At 56.1% G+C, this 24,622-nt stretch overlaps 1 protein-coding gene across 2 annotated transcripts; it reads left to right on the top strand.

Annotated features, from left to right (window-relative positions):
• Positions 1–483: 483 nt before the first annotated feature.
• HRH2 (histamine receptor H2) lies at positions 484–14,323 on the top strand. 2 transcript variants are annotated; one of them, XM_074838288.1, is made up of 4 exons: positions 484–617; positions 6,457–7,989; positions 11,493–11,654; positions 13,536–14,323. In XM_074838288.1, the coding sequence occupies exons 2-3, from the start codon at positions 6,887–6,889 to the stop codon at positions 11,509–11,511; spliced, it is 1,122 nt and encodes a 373-aa protein (XP_074694389.1). In that variant the 5' UTR covers positions 484–617; positions 6,457–6,886; the 3' UTR covers positions 11,512–11,654; positions 13,536–14,323. The 2 variants fall into 2 exon arrangements, with proteins under 2 accessions (XP_074694389.1, XP_074694390.1); XM_074838289.1 differs by having other exon boundaries at positions 11,493–11,640.
• The last annotated feature ends 10,299 nt before the right edge of the window (positions 14,324–24,622 follow it).

Here is a 24,622-nt window from a genome sequence, read left to right on the forward strand (position 1 = left end):
CCTCAGTCCTCCCTGCAGCTTCTGAGCCATCTCAGACAACCCAGCTCCAGGCTCAGCTGTGCTTGCTCTCAGGGGGCTCACACTGATTGCAAAGCCAGGTTTGTGCTGGGAGCAAGTGACAGCATCAGGCCTCCCAGCAACAGGCAAGTGGGTGCCTGCAGCAAAGAGCCACTCGGGAGGGAGGCTTTGCACATGGCAAGCAAGCAACAAGGGCCCTGAATCTTCAACATTAGCAAGGAAGGTGACAGTAGCACACAAGGAAGCAGGAGCAGGAGGCATCCCACACCCCTCCTTGTGCCTGGCACAGCTCGGCGGAGTCCAACACACCACGTGCCTGGAGTACGGCTCACTTTCAGCATTTCAAATTTGCCGGATGATAACCTCAGTGTCTGATCCCACCCACTTGTGGTCTGACTCATGTTGCAGTCACCGTTCTGCCTGGATATTGGTATGCGAGAAGGGAGGGAGGGAGGGAGGAGAGGAGGCAGCCACCGCTCGCAGCACACGCTTCTGCCTTCACAAACTGAGCCGCGCACGCCGGGGGAAAGTTGGAGGCAGCGCAGCTACCGAGGGCTTCCACCCGCTCAGAGGCTGTGGGAAAGCAGCACCTTTCCCAGGTAAAGCTTTTGTCTTACTTTTTGCTTGGTTGTTACACTGGTAAATCACTTTATAGGTGAGATCTCAGAGGGGTTTGTGGGTCCTTGCTGAGGTTGGGGTGTACTAAGCAGCTTGCAGTGGGACACCCCAGTCAGAGCAAGAGGGTGTCGCCCATCAGACCTTGGCACCATCATCATCCTGTTGTGCCTGAAGCAGAGGACAGTTCGGGGACTTTCACTGGCTGTTGCTGGTGGGGACTGCTGAAGCCAAGAACATCAGGGTTGAAGGGAGGACATGGGTGGAGCGTGTCCAGGGCACAGAGGCAGAGCCCTGCTCTGCCTAAGCATCCGCTGGTATGAAACGTCTCTGCCCAAGCAGCCTCCTCACGAGGTTTGCTGCTAAACCAACTTCTTGAACTGAGCTGCCCAAGCCCTTTCTCCAAGCTCCCCAGCCCCTCCATCCAGCCCTCCACACCCTGGCAGTTGCTGGGCATGTGCTGGAGCAGGGGTTGCCCCATATGGGGACACAGTTGGCTCTGTGGGGCAGGGTACCCCCAGGCTGGGCTGTAGCAGTGGCACAGGAGGGTGCATAGTCCCCTGGCTGGAATAGACTTTGGCAGGAGGCTGAACCCTGGGACTTCTGCTGGGAACTCATGCAGTTCCAAGCACACCCATGAGCCTGACACCTCTGTTTACAGTTTCACCTTTCCCAGGAACTCTCTGTAGAACAAACTTTCGAAATACTGACTGCTCTACTGGTTTACAATTACCTCTTTGGGTTTCCTGCTTTCAGGGGTCCCAAACTCCCTCTTACCTACAGAACTCTTTTCCTCCTGGAGAGCATGATTAAGGGTTGGTGGCCGTGATAGAGATTGTGTCCTGCCTCCCCCAGCCCCTCTGCTCATGCCAGAGACAGTAATTGCTGTTGTGTATCAGTCAGGGTTTAGGCTGGGATGAGGCAGGAAGAGCACCAGACTCCGGAGGAGACCAAGGAGCAGGGACAAAAGCGTCTGGGGATGTAGCCTGGCAGGATGTTGGTGTCTCCCCACAGTCCCAGAGAGGTTGCAAAGGGGCTTTGCAAAAATGAGACTGCAGCTGTCAGTGTGCACCTGTAAGATTAAAGGGTGAGCTGTGTCAACCCACCCGAACAAGGGCACGGGGCACCTTGGATGGGTGAGCACCCACGAGCAGCACACCTGACAGCCCTGCCCCAGGGAGCGGAGGGGAGATGAGCCGTTGCAAGGAAGAGATGGAAACAAGGGAGCAAGAGCTCCAGCGATGGGGCTCACCGAGCGCAGGGACAGAGGCATGGTGGAGGATGCTATGGGGTGCAGCACTGCATGGGAGGCATGGGGAGAAGCACAGCCCTTCCAGAAAGGCTGCTCGTAAGCTAGAAACAACCCCACAACCTCAAAGCCCGCTATGGACAGCAGGGCAAGCTAGTTTCTGCACCACTCTCACATTTGTCCCCCCTCACACTGCCTTCAAGCCCCAGCTCTGGCAAATTTGGTCTTGTCCCATTGTGAGGCAGGCTCATGGCTCTGACAGAGGACCGAAACAGCCCTTTGCCAGGGTTCCTGCAGCTCCCAGCCCTGCCTGCACCCCACCACTGAACCTTAAACATCCTCTTTCAGACCAGAAGAAATCCCCACCCTCCTCCCCATCTCACAGCCTTGGCTGAAGTACTTCTCACAGCATGCCCAGATGTTTAATCTCTGGAAGCACTTGAACATAATTTCAGAAAAAGCCATGACGTTCTGCTGCAAGCTCTGCAGGGCCACGGAATTTGCTTTGCTCCTAAGTGACTTCTGCCAGCACTTTGCTCAGAAAGAAGCTAATGCAGGAGGCAGAGTGACATTCCAGGTCTGCCTGAGAGCTGACCCATCCTGTCCCCAGGACAGAGCTAAAATGCTTCATGCAGAGCTTCTCCTGAGCCCCCAGCCATCGCTGTCAGTGCCCTTTTGGGTAGTGGGAAACACTTCCCAAAGACAGGCTGCCACGTTCAGGCACTCTCCAAGTGCTCCTTTCTGCCCATTTCTCCACTCGTGGTGCCAAGGTACCTAGGCTTTTAGCAGATTTTAAACAAACCTATTATGCCAGAAGTAGAAGCACATGAACGGAGAGCAGCAAATGTACTACCTACACTGCCAGAGCGGGCGCTGCATCCCATTAGTCTTGATGGAAAAGCGCACAAAGTGCTGGAATAAACAATGCTGAAGGAAAGGGTGATGAAAGATGGGGAGGAGGAATAAAAAGGTAAAATGCAACAGAAATTTCCCATGGATAAATCACAGCTCCCTCCCCAGAGGAGTTAATTGCCATTTTAAATGGGCACACAGTGGATCAAATGTAACACGAGCTGCAACAGAGAGGAAAATATCTATTCAGGCAGGAGAAGGCAGGAATTACTTTTAGCATTGTAAGGAGGCTAATGGGGAGACGATAGTACGTTACAATGGAAGAATCATTAATGCTCCAGAGAAGGCTATTAATAGAGTTCCTTAAAGATCAGCCTAGAGATAAATTTTATTTAATGGTTTTCATTAGTGATCTTGGCTCAGAAAACAGGAGTTTTTCTAAGAAAATGTACTGGTGAGAAACTTGGGAGAAGTTTTGAACTGGACAAGGGACTAAGTACTGCAGGAGAAGAACCAGAGGATCCAAAGATCAACAGAAACGCAACGGGCTGGCACAAGTTCATATGCTTAGGGACTAACTGCAAAAATTGCTACTCTAAGCAGCTGAAAACACCATAAGAGAAATATATGGCTTGTAGGGAACCCTGGGATGACTGCAACGAAACAAATGCAACCTGACAAGCCTTCACAGCAGAGATATTGTCGATCAGAGCACCAGTGCCCCTGGAAAAGGCGCTAGAAGGATGACCCAGAAGTGATGCCCTACTCTAGTCCCTCACTGTCAGGAGGGTGATTTTGAACCAGGAACAGATCCAGGCTGTGATAATGAGGATAATCAGGTAAATGTAAAAGCTGCCTGGTGAGACAGGGCTGGAAGGGTATAATTTATTCAGGCTATTGCTAGAAAGGCTGCCATGGGAAACAGCTACTCCACTCATACATCAAGGAGGAAATGAACTCTCTCTGCCAAAATGCAACAGGAGCAGAGGACACAGGACCTGGTATTAAAGGTGACTGCGAGTGACCTGGGCAGAAAAACAGGAGCAGATGTAGAATTCCAGAGGGCCAATGCTCCAGGAAAGGGCCCTAAGCTGAGTGCACTGCCCTGGGGACTGCGCTCTGACGGCAGCGGGCTGATCCCACAGCCTGCCATCTACACCAGCCCTCCAGCCTGCTTTTCCTGCAAAGCCACGTCCGGGGGCTGTGATCCCTCAGCGGACTGTTTCCATGAGATAATTTGGCAGAGGAATAGGGGAAAGTCTCTCACACACCCATTATAGTTAGGGTTGCAACATCCAAGCTGTCAGGCGGCAGATCCTGCCCTGTTCTGTGGAGGAACAAAGTCCCAGGCAGCTGAGCCCTGCAGCCCGCGTGTGCAGGGAGGGTGCCTGTGACCAGGCTTTGAGGACAGCTGAGAGCCCAGCTCTACCCAGGGTCCTCTGCAGGGATGGGGACACCTCTGTCCCCTTCATTTGGGAACCCCTGCTCTTTCCTTCCACAGCTCAGCCCAGCGGCTCCATATCCCACTTGAAAATACTTTCTACTCCCTGCCTGAGGGGGGAAAAAAAAAAAAAAATAAAGTGCCCATTTCATGCCCTAAGCTAATTACAAAAAGCAATGAGAAACAAAACAACTTCTGGCCAGGTCTGCAGCGCAGGGCTGCACTGGGGGCCGCCTGGACCACAGCGGGTGCCGAGTGTGACAATGCGGCCAGAGCTGGGACCCAGCAGCAGAGCCCGGGCTGAGCCCCGGCAGAGCCCACGTGAGCTGCAAGAGCTGGTGGCAGGAGCAGGTTGTTGATGTGTGGTGAAGCAGCCACGTAGGAGGCTGTGATCCACCCACAGCATTTTCTAAGTGTGCTACTCCCCCTATAATTTATCCTTCCATTTCCACATGTTGGGAGCAATGAAAAAACATCCCTTTCACTTGGAAATACCCTTCTCTGAGAACAACCTGTTCTCGTCATTGCTGTCAGCAGGCAGGCAGCGCTCAGCTTGTTCCACGCTCCTTTTGTGCGCGAACAAAGAGCTTTCCATGGCAAGAGCCTGCGCTGCAGCAGGAGGTGAGGAACCGCTCTGCACGCTGCTGCTGCAGCTGAAAGCATCACGTCCCTCTCCCAACAGCCTTAATCCCAGCACCCAAATTCAGAGGACCCCCTGTCTGGCAATGAGTTTGCTCTGCTCAGCAGAAGGCTTCCCACAGGCCAGTTCATCACCCGTCATTCACTTTCAATTCCTTTAGAAGCAGCAGGGCTGCAGGTATCATTGCTAATCTCACCGGTCCAGTCCCCATCTCTCCACCATATGGCTACTGGCAATCAGCAGTTATTTACTCATGCGGTCTCCCTGGTATATGCCCTCCCTTGGCCCCCATGCCTTTAACCTTGAATCAAAGACATAAATCATCTGAAGAGTCTTTCAGCCTGCTCCACATCCTTATCTTGTTCTTGCAGGGCGAGTTTAACGTTAAAATCTCACCTCTATCCTCTGCCAAGGCTGGACCTTTTCCTTTCCTGGAGTTTTTTCTGCTTGCTCCATCTCTGCAGCCTGTTGCGCCCTGCAGGGAATCAGCTCTACCTTCCTGCACAAGCCTGTGCACCACCAGGGATGGCTTCACTGCTGATCCACAGGCTGCGGAGAGCCCGGGGAGCTGGGTCCTGCACCACCCATGGAGACCAGCGCAGCTCTCCCCTCCCAGCACATTGAGGACGATGGGGAGACCCATCAACTCACCTGGGAAGCGCATGGGGGGAGAGCACAGCTGTGGCACAGGCAGTTGGGCTTCTCAGCCTTCTCCCAACCCCCTCTCTCCCATGTCAGGAAGGCGTGTAAAGGGAAACTGAGGCACTGCAGTGACAAGAATATTACTTGCAATCACACAGGAGCCAAGGTCCTTTTGAATCTAGTAGCAGCATGGTCCTGAAGCACCGTAATCAGCAGCTAAAAGCTCTTTTGGTGATTAGAGGGGTTTGCTGTGTTGTCTCTGCCCTTGCAAAATAAGGCATTTTTTTCTTTGCATCCAGACAGAAAATAGCCATAAAAAGTAAGTCTACAAGGGATGTTGTCCACTGTGTCCCTGTCCCACAGCAGGAACAGCTCCATCCAAACTCTCCCTGAAAAACAAACCTCTGTGCTGCCCTTCAGCTGCTAGGAATGGGACTGATGAAGCTGTCAGAGCCCTTCCCAGCCATCTCCTCCCCAGGACATCACACCACTGACAAATGGGTTCCTCTTTCCTCACAGAGCCCTGAGCAGAGTGCAGATTTCCTCTCCAGGCTGCATGGTTGCTGCTGGCAGGGTCCAACACAAGGCATGGGCTGCTGCAAAATGCAGATACAAAGGCAAAATTTAATGAGACTTAGAGTCACAGCTGAGTTTCGGAAATTATGTAGTGGTGACTAATTTTGCTAAATTGCATAAGAAAAGCATACTGCTTTCTCAGGAAAACTTTCCTCATATCCTCCCAGTCCTCCTTCTTATCGTAAGCCTGTAAGAACTCAGTCCCTCCAAAATCCCTGCCGTTTCTCACGTCTCTACTTTGCATGGGCACCCCTGGGGCTGGGAGGGGCCAGCTGGCAGAGACACATGTGCCTGGCTGCCAAGACACTTTCCAATTCAGGTTTAAGTGGGCTGGAGCATCCAGGGAGGTGCTCTGGAGGGGTGTGAGGGGCAGCTCAAAGGACCTTTGCCCACTGCAGCTCTGAGTTGGTGCTTTCTTTGCAGGTTGTCCTTGGGAAGTGGCAAAGCTCTGTCCCTGCTGGAGCACTGCTGACCACTGTCACCAACCAAACATGCAGAGCACATAAGACCCCACAGGACCTGACCCCACAGTCTCTCAGAGAAAAGGAGAAGGCAGGAGAGGAAAAGGAAGCAGCTGGGACCCACCACCAGCTGCCACGGGCGATCAGCTCTAGCACTGAGCTCCCAGATGGAGCCAACAGGCACAATCAAGTCACAGGGCCACACCCTTCCCTAGACCATGTCATTCCTAGCATATGAGGCTGAACACATGAAGTGACTCTGCAATGTTCTCCAAGGTCACTGTAGGCCTAAGGTCGCTTTGGAAAGGGCTCTCGGGCTGCCTGGTAAAGGGTCACCCCAAGTAGCTTCAAAGCCAGTGAGAGCAGGACTGCTCCATCCACGCAACTGCACTATGGATCCATGCTTCAACCATACAAGCTCTCAAAAACAGATGGACTTCCCCCTGCAGCTGCTGGTCGGGTCCTGCCTCGCCATCCTCATCGTGATCACTCTCTGCGGTAACATCATTGTCTGCCTGGCTGTCACCCTTGACCGCCGGCTCCGCAGCTTGACGAACTGCATCATTGTCTCCTTGGCCATCACCGACCTGCTGCTGGGCCTCCTGGTGCTGCCGTTCTCCGCCTTCTACGAACTCACCAAAGAGTGGCCCTTTGGCAGCATTTTATGCAACATCTACACCAGCCTAGACGTCATGCTGTGCACAGCTTCCATCCTCAACCTCTTCATGATCAGCCTGGACCGCTACTTTGCGGTTACCACCCCACTCCGCTACAGCCAGGTGGTCACTCACTCCCGGGTGGCTGTGGGTTTAGTTGTTATTTGGACCGTTTCACTGATGGTCTCCTTCCTACCCATCCACCTGGGCTGGAACACCAACGGGACAGCAGTCCAAAACACAGTCCCTAACTGCAACAAGGAGTGCACACTGGAGGTGAACCCTGTGTACGGGCTAGTGGACGCCTTACTCACCTTCTACATCCCTTTGGTCATCATGTGCATCACCTACTACCGGATATTCAAGATAGCAAGGGAGCAAGCCAAGAGGATAAACCACACATGGTGCTGCAGCAGCAACACCCCCATGCCACCCATGGTGAAAGAGCACAAAGCCACTGTGACACTGGCGGTGGTGATGGGAGCATTCATTGTGTGCTGGTTCCCCTATTTCACAGTGTTCACATACCGGGGGATGTGGGGAGACAGCAGGGTGAAAGGCACACCCATGTCCGTTGTCCTCTGGCTGGGCTATGCCAACTCAGCCCTGAATCCCATCCTCTACGGGACACTCAACAGGGATTTCCGGGTGGCGTACCAGCACTTGCTGCACTGCTGGAGGACTGGGGGCCCCAGGAGCTCCCACCTGCCCCCCCTCCAGAAGGCCCAGTCCAGGGGCAGGAGCTGCAGGCGGGGACAGGGCAAGCAGGAGGGTAAGCCTCTGAAACTGGAGATGAGGAATGGAAAAGGGATCTTGCTGACCGATGGAGCCCACAAGAGGTAAGAGCCTTCTTACATGTGGGGCTTTGATGGTAAGTCCATCCCCAGAGAGGAAGGCAGAGGTGGGCACCCCACATTGTCTGTGAACTTTTAAGCAACAAGCCGACACCCCAGCAGGAGATCCTTGCCCAGGCAACTATTGCTCTTTGCAGCCACTCAGAAATTCATCACCAGCAGCAGGGACCCAGCTCACATCCCTCCATGCTGGCGGCAGAGGTCCAGCTACTCCAGCTTCACATGTGGCTGGCCACCCCTGCAATCACCGCCCATTCACAGGGACCACAAAACATCCCTGGCTTTGCTGGCTAATGGGGACAGTTTTGCCGTCAGGATTTGCTGTACAGAACAGGGTGCAGCCATTAGCTGCAGCTATTCCCAAAAACCAGCAACGTCCTGCTCTCTGGTGGCAGGTGGCCAGCAAAGCCTAGGCAGACAGCAGAGATGCAGGGGCTTGGGAAAGGTGACTGCCCGTCACAGGGAGGGCAACAGGGTGGTAGCCCTGGGGCACAGAGTTAGAGCACCTGCGGTCAGGCTGCGAGTCCCTGCAGGAGCCAAAATCTGGTTCCCCAGCTCCCTGAAGAACAGCTCAGCAGTTTCCCTTCCTGGCCAAGCCATGCACCCTCAGCATTTAGGCTGTCAGTTTGCACCAGCAACTAATTCAGCCAACAGCAAGTTCCATTCCCATCTCTCAAAAGGAGCAAGAATAGCCAAAATTGTGTTTCTAAAAACATTTGCCAATCTAAATGCCTATGTAAAGTTAGAGCCAAAACTTCCCTCAGCGTCACCCCAAGCATGTCACAGGGGTCAGGCCTCTTGGAGGGGTGCAGGTGCACTGAGGCAGCAGGATGGGTGCAAGGCGGGTGAGCTCTGTGCCAGGCTGTGGCACCAGTCCCCTCCCTGGGCACCCACGTCCCTGCAGGGCTGGGCCACCCACCCACCACTTTGCTCAGAGGCGTTCACCCTCCCGAGCATAAGGAGAACAGAGAAGCGTGCCGTCTGCCACGGTGCAAGCTGCTGCTCCCGAGACTTTAATCTACCTTCTAGGCAGTATCTGATAAGCAGCCCAGAAACTTTCCATCCATAGATAAGGAGTCCTTTGACTCTCCGTTCCCAGCATGACAGCAAAGAAGCCGTGCTCATGCTCTCCTGCAGCACATGCCCTTGATCCTGTCCCAGAGACACAGTCTCAAGGCACCAAAAGGAGAATGTAGAGAGGTGAACCCAAGGACAAAGCCATCCAGAAGGCTTAGCCAGCATCGTGCCTCCCCTGGGGTTCAGATGTGACTTTCCCAAGACAAATGGGCAGCCTGGGGCAGGGCAGTCTGCCCCAGGAGACACAGAAGGATGGATGAGTGTGAACAAATACGAAAACACAGTTCCTGGGGCTGCCTTTTTAGTTTCTGAGGAACTAATAAAGTGCGCAAAGGTACAGCATTTGGTAAACGTAGTTGCAGGTTGTATATAAAAACATATGGAGAGCATGTGCCTGGCACAGTAGAGATGCTTCTGCAAACATACAGAGACAAAGAGCTGTGCTGTTTACTCACACACAAGTGCAGCTCCTGAGCAAACCAGGAGCTCATGCACCGGGGCTCTGCAGCCAGCCAGGGAGAGCTGGTGATGGGAAACGCATCAGCGGGACTTCCCTACGCAACAGAGAGGAAGAAGAGACAAAAAACGTCAATGACTTCTCAAAGTGCTGCTTTACCACAAAGCAAGAACAAGGAGATGGAAAGAAAGGGGAAGAACAACAGGTTTCTGTTTTTCTGGCAGAGGTCAGGGTCACTCACTTCCTGGCTTTCCCCCTCCCAGCTTTCCCGGGTAGACAAGGTCCTTCCCCTGGTTCCCCTGAGGGCCTGATCCTGCTATGGGAGTTACATCCAAAGCCCACACTGGGGCCAGCAGCAACCAGGGGACCTCTGTCCCCAAACTCTCAGCATGTGGGTGCCCAGTGTCAGCAGGACTTGGCAAAAGCCCCAGCACAGGGACCTGGCGTGTGGCTCCAGACTGTCCTCACCCCTGCAGGGTGAAGCTCCCCCACCGCTAAAATCAGCCCCAGCGAGATCCCAGCTGGATTTGCTTCCAAGTGTGCAGGAGGTTGCAAGGAAGAGGGCAAGCGGCAGCCAGTGCCACAACAGTGCAGATACACAAGACACAGGACCTGTGGGGAAGCAAGAGGGGAAGACTCAAGCATGAGGATGTTTCTTGACCTTTCTAAATCCAGAGATCTTCTTCCCATCCTACACAACACCACTACTGTGGTTTCTGCTCGCAATCAGATAAGAGCTGCTTGAGCACCAAATAATCAGTTATTGCTTTTACTGTCACTACTTCCCTTCTTAGCCTGCTCGCTTGAACAGGAAGGATATACCAAGGATCATGTGAGGCCCCTTCCAACCCTTTTTTTCCATAGTCAGATATATAAACATCGGCTCTTCTCAGATGATCTGGATCAACTAATACCATACAAGACAGGCGGGCACAGCATTTACCTGTACACCAAAAGCCTGGCAGCCAATTTCACCCCAAGCACGAACCAAGCTGGTTCCTCTCCCCACTTCCCTTCCGCGTAGTCTTCCCACTCGTCTGCCCTGGCCACGTTAACAGAAAAAGACCAACAAGAATCACTCCACAAACTCATAACCCCCCCAAATAAGAAGGACCAGAGCTCAGAAGAGCTCTGCTCAGAGCAGCTCCACGGGGTCATTCAGAGGGAAGTGCAACCGGCAATATTTTGAACCATTGCCCTTAACAATATTCTTTCCAGTTATGACGCATAGAGAAAAGACCAACAAACAAGAGTGAGAATACTGGAGAACTGCAGCTGGTCTCAGGGGTGTCAGAAGCAGGGACGGGAAGTCAGTCACTGCTGCTTTGGGAACCAAAAGGCCACAGGAGCACTGCAGCCATTAAAGGGCCAGGCAGAGATGCAAGGGAAGACAGCTGCTTCTGTCTCCCCACCAGGCACCAGAGAGGCAAGGCAATTCACTTCACACAAAACTGGTAATGGAAAGCACTACTTGTATGCACAACACCTGATGGACCCCAGGAACCTGCTTCACTGCAGTGAGACAGGACTCTGAAGAGGAGCAGGCCGAGCAGCCGGCATGGCTGTAGGTTATGAGACCAGTCCCTGAGGTCCAGAGAGATGAAAAGCCCAAGAGAAGAAGCATTCAGCACTAACAGGGAGGCAAAAAATGCCAGAGTTGGGCGAGTGGCTCTGGATCACACTCTTGCACAGATCAGCTGTACTCAGGGCAGTTTGGGGCAGGACTGTGGCCACAATATACGGGCAGAGAGAAGCCAGTTGCCGTAGGAAAGGATCACTGTCCCAGTCACGACGTGCCCACCCCAGCCTGCCACCCCGGGGGGCAGACACCAGCCAGGCAGTACCTGGTGCTTCACAGAGCAAAGCCAGGCTTGACCAGACTGGCACTGACCAACTGATCTATTCTTTTTCTTGCTTTTCTTTCCATCTTCATGTGCAATTTAACCCTTTCCAGCACCAGAGCTTTCCCATGAGTCTCAGCCAGCCCGCTGCCCTAGGACCCATGTCTCCCAAACTTCAACTCCTGGCTGCCCTCTTCCAAAATCCTGTGAGGTTGAAAGGACAACACTCAGTTTTCTTCAGGGAGAAACTCAGCAGCAGAGGTGAGGGCTGCAAGGTGAGTACAGGGCCAGGGTCGCTGGGTACAAGCGAAGGAAGGGGGCAGCTCTCCGTGCTGTGGCACCCACTGCGTTTTCCCTGGTCCAGCCATCCCGTCCCAATGGTACTTGGTGCAGAGGGTGATATTATCAGAGGTGAATCCTCACTCCTCTCTCCAGCACCATTTGCTCTCCAAACCCAGCCCCAAGCCCAGGGGAGGTGCACAGAGATGTGCACCCCATGGCTGTCCTGGAGGGGTGGGCTTACACAACCACCCTGCGATGCCCTGGAAGATGCCTGCATCCTGCCTGTCCCTCCACACACTGCAGAGGCAGCTGCATTCAGAGCATGGATTTCCAGCACACTTCATTTTCATGCAAACCTACGTCAGCTCCACATAAATTGCTAGCAGCTTTTACAGGAATGCTGGCAGGGCTCCCGGGGTGAGGGGCTGTTGCTGCACCGGGCATTGCCGCTCTCTCCCAGCAGTGCTGGGCTGGAGGACATAGCTGCCATGCATGGGGATGCCTCTCGGCTCCAGAGAGCCACTTTGTGCAGCCCGTCTCAGGAAGAGCCAGGCAAGGTCACCCTGACCTCCGCATGCTCTCCCTCCAACGCTGCATGCTGATAACCTGGGCTCTCCCATATTGACTGTGCCCTGGAGGGGGAAATACGGTCACCCATGTGCTGGAAGCTAAGTACACTTGTCCCTGCCGCACACTGAGCATTACTAACCTTAGCCAAGGTCATGGCAATGGTGCTGCCTGCCTGCCCACATGTGCAGCTGGGATGGAGCTGGGGCTGCTGCAGGAGAGCGCAAGGCCCCCACCCTGGGGCACAGCATCAGCCTGCACGTCTCAGAGGGACTCCCCATGAATCACCCTGGAAATGCCATTGCCCGTCAGCAGGAGAACTAGAGGCCTGGAGAGCAAGGGGGCAAAAGCAGGACAGGGCAGCGAGGTCCCCATGGCTCCATCAGGCCCCACTGGGCTGCAAGTCCCTCAATGCAACATACCAAGGCACAAGCATCGCTCAGCGGGGAGGTGGCAGTGCAGAGGCTGTTTCCCCGGGGGAGCATCATCACAGCCCCCAGCACTGCCCCACAAGAGGGAGCAGCATGGAACCCCAAGCCTGGAGGGTACAACAGCTCACAGTGAACCCCCCAGCAGTGCAGACACAAGGCAGAGTCATCTCTGCTGCCATCATTGCCCGACAGCAGGGGCAGAGGGGACACCAATTGCAGCTCTTCTGCTTCATGCTTTCCCTCTCTGTGCTGCACATGTTCTGAAACCCATTTAGTTTCCATGAGGTAAACGTGAAACACCAGTCATCCCCTGAGAGATTGCTAATCTAATCAGCAGAATAAAGCAAAGTCGTCAGGGAGAGGTTTGCAGATCTGAGGTCCTGGTGTGGCCACAGATTTCCTCTCTGCACCATGGGGGTGGGGACAGGAAATGTCACTTCGCATGGGGCACCTGCCTGAAAGAGTCCCCAACCCACGTGCGGTGGCAGGGAGAGGGGCCATGAGAGAAGGAGCACCCAGGAGCTGCCGACCCCAGGACACCTTCTTTTATCAAGCTATTTGCAGAGGTCACAACCCTGCCACTGCTGGCTGGACCAAGTGGATGGGAAGAGCAGGCAGAGGAAGCCACAAAGCAAAGTGATGCTACTCAGAGGGATGTCAGATGATGGGTCCCGGGGTGACGCTCAGCTCTACCCAAATGTCAGCGTATAGCCATGATCTGCTGAGAGCATCCTCATCATCACACCACAGTCCCTCCCAGGCACAGTGGGTGCTTAATGCAGCATCTGTTATGCTGGGGAGCAAGAAAAGAGGAGGGGGGGTGGGGGGAGACACCCACCTGCAAAGCCGTTGAAACCCCTTTCTGTTCCCCTGCAGGATCCCTGCTCTGGCATGCAGCATTTGCTCCATCCCCAAACACTGCTGGAGAGGCCTTTGCCTGCCCAAGTTTCTTCCCAGGAGGGTGATGTGTTTGAAGAGCCCTCAGAGGAGCTGCAGAAGAGCCTCTTCGCTGCCCTGTTGAGGCTGTGACACCTCCAGCATCAAGCCCCGCACCAGCAGGCAGTGGTGCCCAAGGAGCTGGGTCAGGAGCCAGCGTGTGCTCCTGGCAGGGCTGGGATGGGGGTGCCCTCCCCAGGCAGTGGGTCAGGCTGAGAGGGCACAGGGCAGGGGAAAAAAAGGGGCTGTGGTCAAGGTTTTGGTGCCAGACAGACCAGCCTAGGACAGAGAAGGGGAGCACAGGTGCTACCCTCCCTGGTACCTTGTCCAAGGGACATATCCACCCTTCAGAGCGGGGCAGGGGTTATGCGGCAGGAGGGCTCAGCACGGCGGATGTTGGCAGCCAGGAGTGCCAGATGTCTGTGCACAGGACACCCAGTCCTGCAGCATCCATGCTGGGGCAAGACTGCCTCCCCCGTTGGGAAGGTTTGGGGATTATTGGGTCTGTCCCTGCTCTCTGTGTCTGCTTCACAACCCCTGTCCCAGCCCCACTGCAAGAAGGAGAGAGGCCCTGGAGCCTGCTGGGCCACGGGGGGACACTAAGCAGCCAGGGTTTGACCCTGAGCTCTGCCCTTCCCGGCAGCTCAGCACTAAGACTACCAAAACAGGATGTTTCTGCACCAAGCTTGTGCAGAAGTCCTCAGTGGTATAAAAACCTATTTAACACAGAGGGAAAATGAGATGATTCATTTATTTGTGTATGCTCTGTCCTAGGAAGAGCCTCCCTGTTCCCCCGTACCCTGCTGTCCCATTCCCATCCCTCTGCTGGAACACAGCCTGGACACACACAACACAACCCCCCAGGACACGTGTTGCAGCCAGCCCAGGAAGGGCTGGCACCCCCTCAAAGAGCACCTTCCCCTGTGGGACCAGCTAGATGATCCCCCCCGCCAGTCCCTGAGCTGGTGGGAAGCAGGGAGCAGCAGGCAGTGAGGACCAGGTAGGACAGGAACGAACAAGGTGCTGTGGGGCAAGAGTTTTCTTCCTGAAATAAGCCTGACCCACGTTACCCCCGGGCACAGCATGCTCATTCTGCGCCCCAGAGCACCCCCAGGGCACAGCAGGGGACAGTTTGCGGGATCCCCCCAGGAAGGGAGGGCACTGACCCCCAGGCCAGCTGGTTTTGTGTGTGCCAGGGCTCTGGCCGGGGAAGGGGAACGGGTGAGGGCAGAGCTCGGTCCCAGGTGCCCCCTCCAGGTGCTCGGGGACACTCCTGCCCCAAGCCTCGGGGGGCGGGGGGCTGGAAGGGGCTCCCTGCACAGAGCCAGGCGGGGGTGCCTGACCCCCCCGCGTGAGTGTCAGGACCCGGGGGAGCGGGGGACACCCTGGGGGAGCGGGGGACACCCGGACTCGCACCGCCGGGCGCGGTGCTGCCGCTCCACCGTCCCCCGCGCCCCCGCCGCCCCCCGGGCCGGCGCGGCGGCAGCGCAGGCTCGGAGCTCCCCCTGGTTGCTGCCTGGGACAGACCTGCCCGCCCGGCCCCCTCGCTGGCGGCCACGCCACGGGGCTTCACCCACGGGCACAGCGGGCGGGTACCCCCGAACACCCACGGCTCGGGCAGGGCGCCCCTCCGACCCGGCGCACCGGACCCCGCTCCGCTCCCCCGATCCCCTTGTCACCCCAGAGCCACCACAGCCTTTCCTTTCAGCACTCAACCACTTGAGCCTCCGTGGAGTTGGCCCTTTCACTAGTCATTAGTGGTTGCAAAGAGCAAATGGCTCCCGGAGAGCAAGGAGGACCGGGGGAGGGGGGGGATGCAGCCCCCGAACCTCACAGCACCCAGCCCGGGCAGCGCTGAGCCCCACCACAGCATCCACGGGCAGGCAGAGACCTGCGGCAAGGTGATGCCCTGGCAGGCGATGTCCCCTCCCCGGGCCTCCTGCGTGTGGCCTGGGGACAGAGAGCTACAAGACCCCAGGGGTGAGAACCCCAGAGCAGAAGGAGAAATTATCTCACCAGCACCTTCCTTTGCAAAGAGGCTGGAAACAAGTCTCCACAGCCAAGCACGCAGAGGACTCCTCTCCAGACAAAGCCGACAGGAGCAGGCCTTGAATCACCTGTTAGCATCCACACTTTGCTCCAGCTCAGGGAGAAAGAACTGGCAAACACACACCCAAACCCCTGCCACCTATGATAACAATTAGAGACTTATCTAATTGCAAAAATAATTGCAATTGAAGTGCTTAATTACCATACTAAGCAGGAAGAGCCGCTTCCGACTGTTCCAGTAGCACTCCCGATCCATCAAACAAGGTTTGGGGCTTGTTTGGGTGTTGGGTTTTTTTTGATTATTAGATTGCAGCCCCAGGGGATGAAGAGATTTGCTAATTAGGGTCTTGGAGAACAGCTACCAATTCACAAACACTTGCTTTTAATTTCAATACTAACGAGGCTGGAAAGGGGAGAAATCCAAAATGCAGTCTGTGGCATTGCTGCCCCCGAGCCCCTCAGCGGGCTGGCAGAGGCCTGACACCGCTCAGTGCATGGACCGGTCGGGAGGCCATGGGGATGGGTTGGCTCAGTGCAAGTACAGCCAGGGTGATGCTGCTGCTCCAGGTCGCTGCTGTCACCGCAGCCGCCATACACGCTAATCCCACATCAGCAGGCTTTCTCGGTGATGGGCTAATCCCAGCCCTAAAGCAGCAGTTCCAGCCCCTGGGGGTGCAGCAGCAGGAACTTCTCCAGGTGGCATTTGGTTTTGTTCTCCTCTAAACCAACAACAAAAGAGAATTTATATTCTCTCTCCAAGCAGTAATTCTAGGAGGGAAGAGAAACTGCTTAGGAAGCTCCTAACCAACATCTGCTTTCTCAGATAGGAAATATCCCCCTGCTAGCAGTGGGAGTGCAGACAGGGACAGCTGCCAAATGCACAGGGACACCCCCATCCTCCTACCCCTGTGGGGAACACGGAGCTTACACTGCCCTGATACATGGGACCCCATCCCCACCCTGCTCCACCACCCACCCTAGGGACCTGTGGTGCCTGGCTGGTCTTTTCCCACCAAACCACCTTCTCCATCCTTGCTGCAGCTCTGGGTAGGATCCAAAAACACGCAGAGAAGAGACACGTTGAAGGGGAGAGGCACGCGGAGGCAGGAGCAGCCACAGGGTGTCCAGGCATCCCCTCCCTGAGGAGTACAACTAAGAAGCAGTGGCTGCCATGGGCCAGAGGTGAAGGAGCATTTATTTCCTTTAGAGAAACATCAGAATAATGAGAAAAAAGTGTGGGGGTTTTTTTCAGGCTGTCATGATTAAACACAGTGGAGACAGAAAGGTAACAAATAGCCCCAAGCAGTCAAAAAATGAGAAACTTTGTGTTAGAAATCTCAAGATTTGATTTCCTGGAATAAAATGCATATTGGGGTCACTCACCCACCGATTTTAGCTGGGGATTCAAGCCTCTGGAAAGGTTTTGGTATCCATTGCCTCCCTCCAGATCTAAAAATTACATTTCCATGCCAAACCATCTTGAAAGCAAGGAGAAGCACTCCCTTCCAGCCTGAAGGAGATGACCATGGGGACGGCATCACGCAGTGCCAAGGTGCCCTCCTGGCCTGACTGAGCCCTTCTCGCCCAGCGTTTCCCCACCACCTGTGAATGCCAAGACTGGCAGTGCCAGGGGTGCAAGGATGATGGCCATGGGACCAGGAACGTGGCCATGGGACCAGAGAGGGGTCAAAGCCACTAGAGGGCACAAGTATGACAGAAACACGTCCCCCAATCAAGGGACCTCCAGCTCCCCCAGGGCAGCAGTGCCAGAGGTCCCCAAAACCCATCACCCCCCCATCTCCAAAAAGTCCACCTTTAGCCAAGGTCCTGCTGGCCCCAGGGCTTCGGTGTCCCCCAGACACTGGGGTGGCACTGCTGCACCTGCAGCTACCGGTGCTGCATAACAGAGGCGTGTCCGTCTGTCCAGCCACATGTCCTGGCCCTGCTGGGAGAGCATCATCCCGGACAACCCCATACCTGCAGCCCGGGGCAGTGGCAGCCCCTGCTGCACGCAGGCGGTGCCTCCAGCTTGCTGCCCTCCGGTTCGGGGGCTGCACGGCCTCATAACACCCACCTAGCACCAGCTGGCACCCACACACCAGCCAGTGTCTTCTCACACCCAGAAAACAGGCTGAAGGGCACCCCCAGACCACCACCCCCCGTTAGCAGCGCACCTTCTGCTGGTAGCCCAAGACCCCATCATGCAGGGCTGGCTGCAGAGGGCCAGGTGTCCCCAGCCAGGCAGCGAGGCACAGGCCCTGCATGGGAGCCATCTGGCCATTGCCAAGGGCTGTGTCCAACGTCCTTTTGTCCTTTTCTTCTCCTTTCTCCCCCAGAGTGTTGTTCAGGCAGGTGCTCCCCTCCCTGCGCCTGCAGCCGGCACCGCTTTCATTAAGGCTCTACCACCAAACCAAACACCATTTGTCAGGGAGACGGATGCCAGAGGCAGCTCTGCTGGAACAGATGCCCCCGTGTCCCCCCCCCCAGCAAACAAACATTGCAACATCTGCCTTCCCAGTGTGCCGCACACCCACACACACACACACAAGTGTGCACGCTGTCCGTGTGGGTTTGCTGTCCCCGGTGCAGGATGGGGTGCTGGGTCACAGGCCACCATCTCCCAGGCTATATTCCTGCTCCCAGCCTGATGGGCACCCTGGGACTCCCTTGCAGGCGTCTGAGCTGCTCTCAGCACCGGGGCTGCCCTGCTGCAGCCACCCACCCTGGCAGGGCAGGCAGGGTGCTGCCGCCCCAGTGGTGTTTGCACAGCTGCTGAGGCCGCACGCTCCCAGCCTGACCGGCTCTCCCTGCTTCCAGCTCTCATGCCAGCGACAGCAGCAGATCTCCTCCCAGCCGGCAGGAACCTAGAGCCGCTGGAAACAGAGACAGCAACGCCCTCCGACCCCAGGCATACAGTCACTGATGCTGATTAAACGCAGCGCCGGCACTGATAATTAATTTCTCAGAGGATGAATTACTCGGGAAAGCTCTGGAGAGAATGTTGTTCTTCCTGCCACACACCCATCACATCTATTTGGGCTTTTTAAAAAAAACTAACATCAAAGGGGGAGGAAAGAGCATCCCCTGATGAACACCCGCAGCCATGCCCTGCCTGGGCTGGGGGTGCCTGCCAGGGTCAGGGTCTCTGCTGGGGGCTGTTCCCTGGGGCCATGCAGATGCAGATGAAGACAGGGCGAGAGGATGTGCCAGCACTGCCCGTGTCCCAGTGGCCAGTTGACCCTCGGTGCTGGCTATGGACTCTGAGTGAACCCCCTCCAGCAGCTCCTTATGCCTCTGACTCAGCTCACATCATGGGGATCCCAGTCTCCCCAAGGGACTTCCCTGGGCGATCACAGGGATCTGCGTGGAGAGCATCTGCCCACCCTCTCCCCAGGCACTGCCTGTCATCCATGGGGTGGGTGACAGGCGCGGCTGTCCCCACCCCAGAGCAGCAGGGCCAGGAGCTCATCGCCTCCGGCTCCCATCTCCCGCAGCAGCACATCTCGCCATAGCACGGCTCCCTCCAGGCGCTGGTGCAAGGCTACGCTGGATGCAAAGTCAGAGCAAGAAGCCCCTGCAGACAGCACTATTACACAGTGCTCTCCATCCCTTTTGCTTAATGGGAGGCATTTTTCTGTTTCATTTCCCCTACCCTTGGAGCTGAAACCGCCTTTCTGCAGCAAAATGCACGAAGCCAAAGAAATCCTTCTCCCTTCCAGCTCACAAACTCTCCTCTCTCCTCCACCAGCAGAAACTCCCACCCCACAGGCCACCCTTTCCCCGGGGTATGTCGTATTGCCAGAGGGACAAATGGTCCCCATTCCATGTCCTCCTGCTGGCACCATATCCCTGGGCTGCGCCAACTCCAGGCTACGTTTAAGTCATTCATCTTCATTCCCCAGGCTGAGATGCGAAGCCGTCCTGTTCTGCGGGAGAGCCGGGCACCCCATAACCCCCCCAAGTGCGGCAGTGGGGCCAGAGCCCCTTTCCCTGGGCAGGAGATGGATGCCAATCCATGAGCAGGGTGATGGGACTGACGTGGGGGCTGGCAGCAAGAGCGCATCGGGACACCTTGGGGACAACAGGGACAGAGGTACCGAGGGGGCTGCGGGGTTTTGTCCTCTCCATGTATAGATCTTGCAGATATTTGCAAATACCGCATCTCACCTCCCCCCTCCCTCCCCCAGGGTGCTTCACTCACTTGGCCTGCTTCAAGGTTGAGCTAAGTCCACCGTTCATTATTGGGTAATTAAGCTCTTAATTAATGGGCCGGTTTCCCCTCAGAGCCCTGCTAACATCTCTTGGTCCCTCCAGCAGCTGCTCCCTGGCGGGGCGGATGCTACAGGGCTGGGGGAGCACTCCCCTCCCCGGGATGGCTCCGGGGCGTTTCTCCCACCTCCTCTGGCTCCGGGGCACCGTGACTCAGCCTGGAGGCAGGATCCTGCTCCGAAAAGGTGCCTGGGGCACAAGTGAGGCTGATACGTGTCTTGGCTCAGTGTGATACTCAGGGAATTGGGGGCAAACAGGGGTGAGACATTCCCACCATGACTGATGCTTAAGCCTAAAAACTCCAAGACTAGAAAACATCTCAGCTTATAAATCATAAAAAAAATCGATATTGAAGATATTTCTGCCTAAAGAAAAAATCTCTCGGCAACCTTTGCTGCCTGCAGGTCCCATCTGCCCCTTCTCCTTGCTTTGGGACTGAACAGGGAAGGGAGGCAGCAGTGTCGTGTCCCGACCCCGAGCTGGCTCTACCGTAGGGGACAACATGGGGACCCTGCCCCCGGCTTCCCACCAGCCTCCAAGCCACAGAGAACCGCAGCAAACCAGCCATGATGAGCAGCTCTCCTCGGTGAGATGGCAGGGGCTGCCCTGCAGCGCTCCGGCTTTCGTGCATGTGCATTTATCACACGTCGGTTCCCCTTAACCGTGAAGAGAGGGTTATCCTCCCCCCCAGGACAGAGCCGCCGTCCCCCTCCCAGCGGGCTGGGGACACAGGAGATTGACACCGAGTGGTCCCCATCCCGCTACCGGGCCGGGGTGGCTGGGTGGGAGGAGAGAGGCGAGTTTGGCTAATCCAATTGGAAGCTAATTGTGTTTCATTGAGGTTTTATCTCTGCAACTGGCAACACGCTCCTTCAGGAGATTTAGTGGGAAGTTGTCTGGTCCCTGCCAAGAAGGCTGTTTTTTTCGAGAAAGCACATTATGCATCAAAGTTGAAATTCAAATCCCTTTTCCTCCATTCCCAGAGTATATTTATGAGGCTCCAGATACTCCTCGGTGCATCGTGGTTTGCGGGAAGCCCCCAGACACTGCAGGAGCCCAGGACCAGCTCAAAGAGCCAGCTTGAACTTTTTCTGCTTTATGATTTTCCCCTTTGCTTAAATTGTTGCTGGGTGAGCAGGGGACTGGGGGCAGGCAAGTCAGCTGCAGGCAGGGAAGAAGCCGCTGTCTCTGCACAGCTCCAGGGCTGGGGACAGACCCACAGTCCTCCCAGGGCTTTCCCACCCGGGGCTGCTCCTCTCCATCCCAGTCCTCATGCAGTTTATGCCCCCCGAGCCCTCCCCGAGCCCCCCGCATCCCCTAAACCAGCTGCAGCCTGGTGTCTGCAGTCACATCCTGGATGGGGCTGGCAGCAAATCGAGTGTTTTTTCCCTAAAGATGCTCTGGTTCTCCTCCCTTCACGGGGGGGGTTAGCAGTTTCCAAGCACAGCCACGCCAGGAGGTGAATCAGCCCAGCCTGGAGCCTGCACCCCCAGGCAGGGATGTGCAAGGGGGGGACACAAGGGCGGGCACGTATGGGAGTGAAGAGGGGGCAACACAAGACCACAGCCTTCTCTCAGCCAAACCCTTTGGGGTGTAAACCCACCCGGTTTGCTGTGGGCAGGCAGGGAGAGGGGGCAGGTGGGGGACTCTTTCTCCCCCCTGCCCCGGCAGCCTGTCTCAATGCGTCAGGACAGGCCCAGCATCTGCAGTAGCTGGAAAATCACGCTCCATTTCCAAAAGGGAAAGGAAAGTGTAAATCTCTCTCTCAGACACACATTTGTTCCTCTGCAGCGAGAAAAGTGGCGAAAGCTTTAATTTCCGAGCTGGGAGGGAGAGACAATGATACATCAGCAGCACCCCGGGTGCAGAGAAAGAAAACATCAATTCTGGGATTACACCAGCGGCCACTGAGATTTCTCCCCCCCTGGCTGTAACCCAGAAATACCGCAGGTTTCCCTGCTGGCTCTGCAGCTCTTACCTCTCCACTGTGTTTGGGGGAGATTCAGACACCTTCATGGTGGTGAGGATGGTTACGGCACGAGTGTTTGCCTAGATGTGCTGCGCTGGGGGGGAGGCAGTAATTCCCTCCCCCGGCTGGATTTTGCATTCAGAGATGGTCGGCCACAGCACTCGGCTTTCCCCAGAGGTTCCCTTCATAACAGGGAGCAAATTCCACTTATCTATCAAGGGGAGATTTGCATTTTAAACATCCCAACTCCAAATATCACCCAGTTTGATCCCCTAAGCTGAACAAATGCAATGGAGCAGGGAGGTGGCCGGGGGCGGCTCACTGGCGTGGACCACAGGGAAGAAAGGAAAAACCCACAGTTAAAAGCATGCACGGATGTTTAATCTGGGCTCAGGTTGAGGGTGGGAGCAAACATGGCAGTGACCTTTCCTCCCTTCCAGGACACGGGGGAACAGGTATTGGAGGCTTCAACCATTAAGGATTACGGATTTCGTGTCTGAGATTTTGTTTACACAATAAGACTTAAGTGATTGCTGCATGGAGTGTAGGTGGATTCTCCCCGATGCCTGCAGAGGGATTAGTGCCTATAAGGCAGCCAGAATGAGCTAAAAATTGGAGAGATCAAAGTGCAGGAAGAGGAATCCCACGTTCTCAGGGATGGGAGGGGAGAATGAGGCCAGTGGTCAAGCCTGAGACAATTATGGCTGCTGGCCCTGGAGAGCCCAGGGAAGGGCGTGGAGCGCTCCTCACCCTGCAGCTGCAGGGGTGCCAGGGGGCATCTCAGGGAGTAGCCAGACCCCGGGTGTTTTCCATCCTCTCCTGGAGCTGCAAAACCTCCTCCCTGGCCAGCTCTAATCCCCAGGAGAGGGATGACCCCAGTCCCTTCTGAGCTCCCTGTGGCCACAGGGCCATCTCTGAGGAGCGCAGCAGAAGAGGGGTGTCCCACCCCAACCCCCTGCTGCAGCGCTGGGGCATGGGGGAGGCTCAGCACTGTGCCCTGAGGGGAGGGGGCCCTGGTCCTGCTGCACCTACAGGGTCCCCCACGACCAAGGTGACACTGCCCCGTGTCAGCCCATGCCACACAAGGAGGGGACACACTCGCCTGTGCCCCTCGGGGCTCTGCCAAAGCCCCAGCTGTGCAGCGCCCAGCCTGCTCTCCCTGCCTGCCTCTACCACCCAGCTGAGCAAATGAGCCTTCTCCTCTTCACCTTATTAAAACCATGAGCTGATTCAATTAAAATGAGGCACCAGCTCTTCTCCCCAGAAGGCAAATAGGATGAATGTTTAAGGCAAGGAGTTTTCTCGCCCTCAGCGCCTTGTTAACCACTCCAGCCCCCCTGCACACAGGGCACTGCCTCCTGCCAGGTCCTTCCCTGCCACCCACAGCAGCTGCCTGCACCTAGGGTCAGGGAAATGCACCCAGGGTGGGAACATGATGCATCTTCCAGCACTGCACTACAGCATCTTGGCCCAGGGACCAAGAGCCCAGCAGGGCCATGCACATGGAGAACCAGCCCAGGCAGGGCAGGCCCAGAGCTGCCTCCAGTGCAGGCAGCCTGCAGGGGTCTCTGGTCAGAGCAGCCCATGGCAGCAGGGCTTATATATCTGCAGGCAGCGCCTTTTCCTCCTTGGCATCTGCAGTGACCGAGTTTACACCATCACTCAGTTTTTTGAGAGGCAGAGGGTGCTTGCGCCCACCCGCGCAGCCGCCCCGCATCCCCGAGCCTCTCCCGCACTCAGGCATGGGACACAAGTTTTATCCTCACCCCCGTCTCGAAACCCGCAGGCAGGCAGGCGCTTCTTCGCCACAAATGAGTCTGAAACGGTTCGGAGAAGGACTAATTCCCTCCCTCCTTAATGCATGGAAGCTTCTTACGCTAAATCTATACAGACACAATTAGCATTATTCATATTCCATATGCTCCGCTCCCTTGTGATGAATATTAATCTGTTCCCTGCTCCCAGGCATTGGAGATAACGGCGTTGCACCGTGCTGTGCTGCGGTGGCAGAGATGGTCTGAAGGAGCAATGCTGCAGGTGGAGGCAGTTTCACCCTGCCTTGTGAAGGGGACACTTGGTGTTTTTTGGGAGGGGGACTTTCTGCTCCCATTCCCGCTGAACTGGTCCCCCCAGGGCTGCCCCAGTCCCCCCAGGGCATGCAGTGGCGTCAGGCAGTTCAGAGAAGCCCTGGCCCTCCCTGCAGATTTGGGAGGTGGGGTAGGACTGAGGCAGATCACGTTTCCCAGCCTTTCTGAGGCCGAGAAGTGGTCACAGGTGTTGCAGGAGCTGAACTGCTGCCCCTTGGCATTCCCCAGGACATGAGTGGCTCTGCCAGCAGCCCCAGGCATCCCTGCTGCGGCGCTCGCCCGTGTCCCCAAGGCCAGCACAGCCAGGCGGCTGTGGCACCTAGGTCCCTGTCCCAGCCCTGGTCCCACCTCTCTGCACAGCACCTCTCCCATAAAACAGGCCATGGGGCAGCAGCATCCACCGGTGCTGCAAAAGTAGCACAAGAAGGGGGCAGAGGAAACGATGCAGTAAATGCAGTTCATCCACACGACTGTTGCTGTCTTGCAGGGACATGGGGGGGAATTTATGATTCAAGGAGCTTTTTCAAACCAGGTGCCATCCTGCACGCAGGCAGGGCTGCATGGACCATCCCCAGCCCTGCGTCCGTCTGTCCGTCCTTGCCCTCCATGTGTGGCTCCAGGCCAGGCCGGGGGTGCTGCGAGCAGGGGGCCTG

Source organism: Strix aluco, chromosome 13 (assembly GCF_031877795.1).
Source record: "Strix aluco isolate bStrAlu1 chromosome 13, bStrAlu1.hap1, whole genome shotgun sequence".
Taxonomy (NCBI): Eukaryota; Metazoa; Chordata; class Aves; order Strigiformes; family Strigidae; genus Strix; species Strix aluco.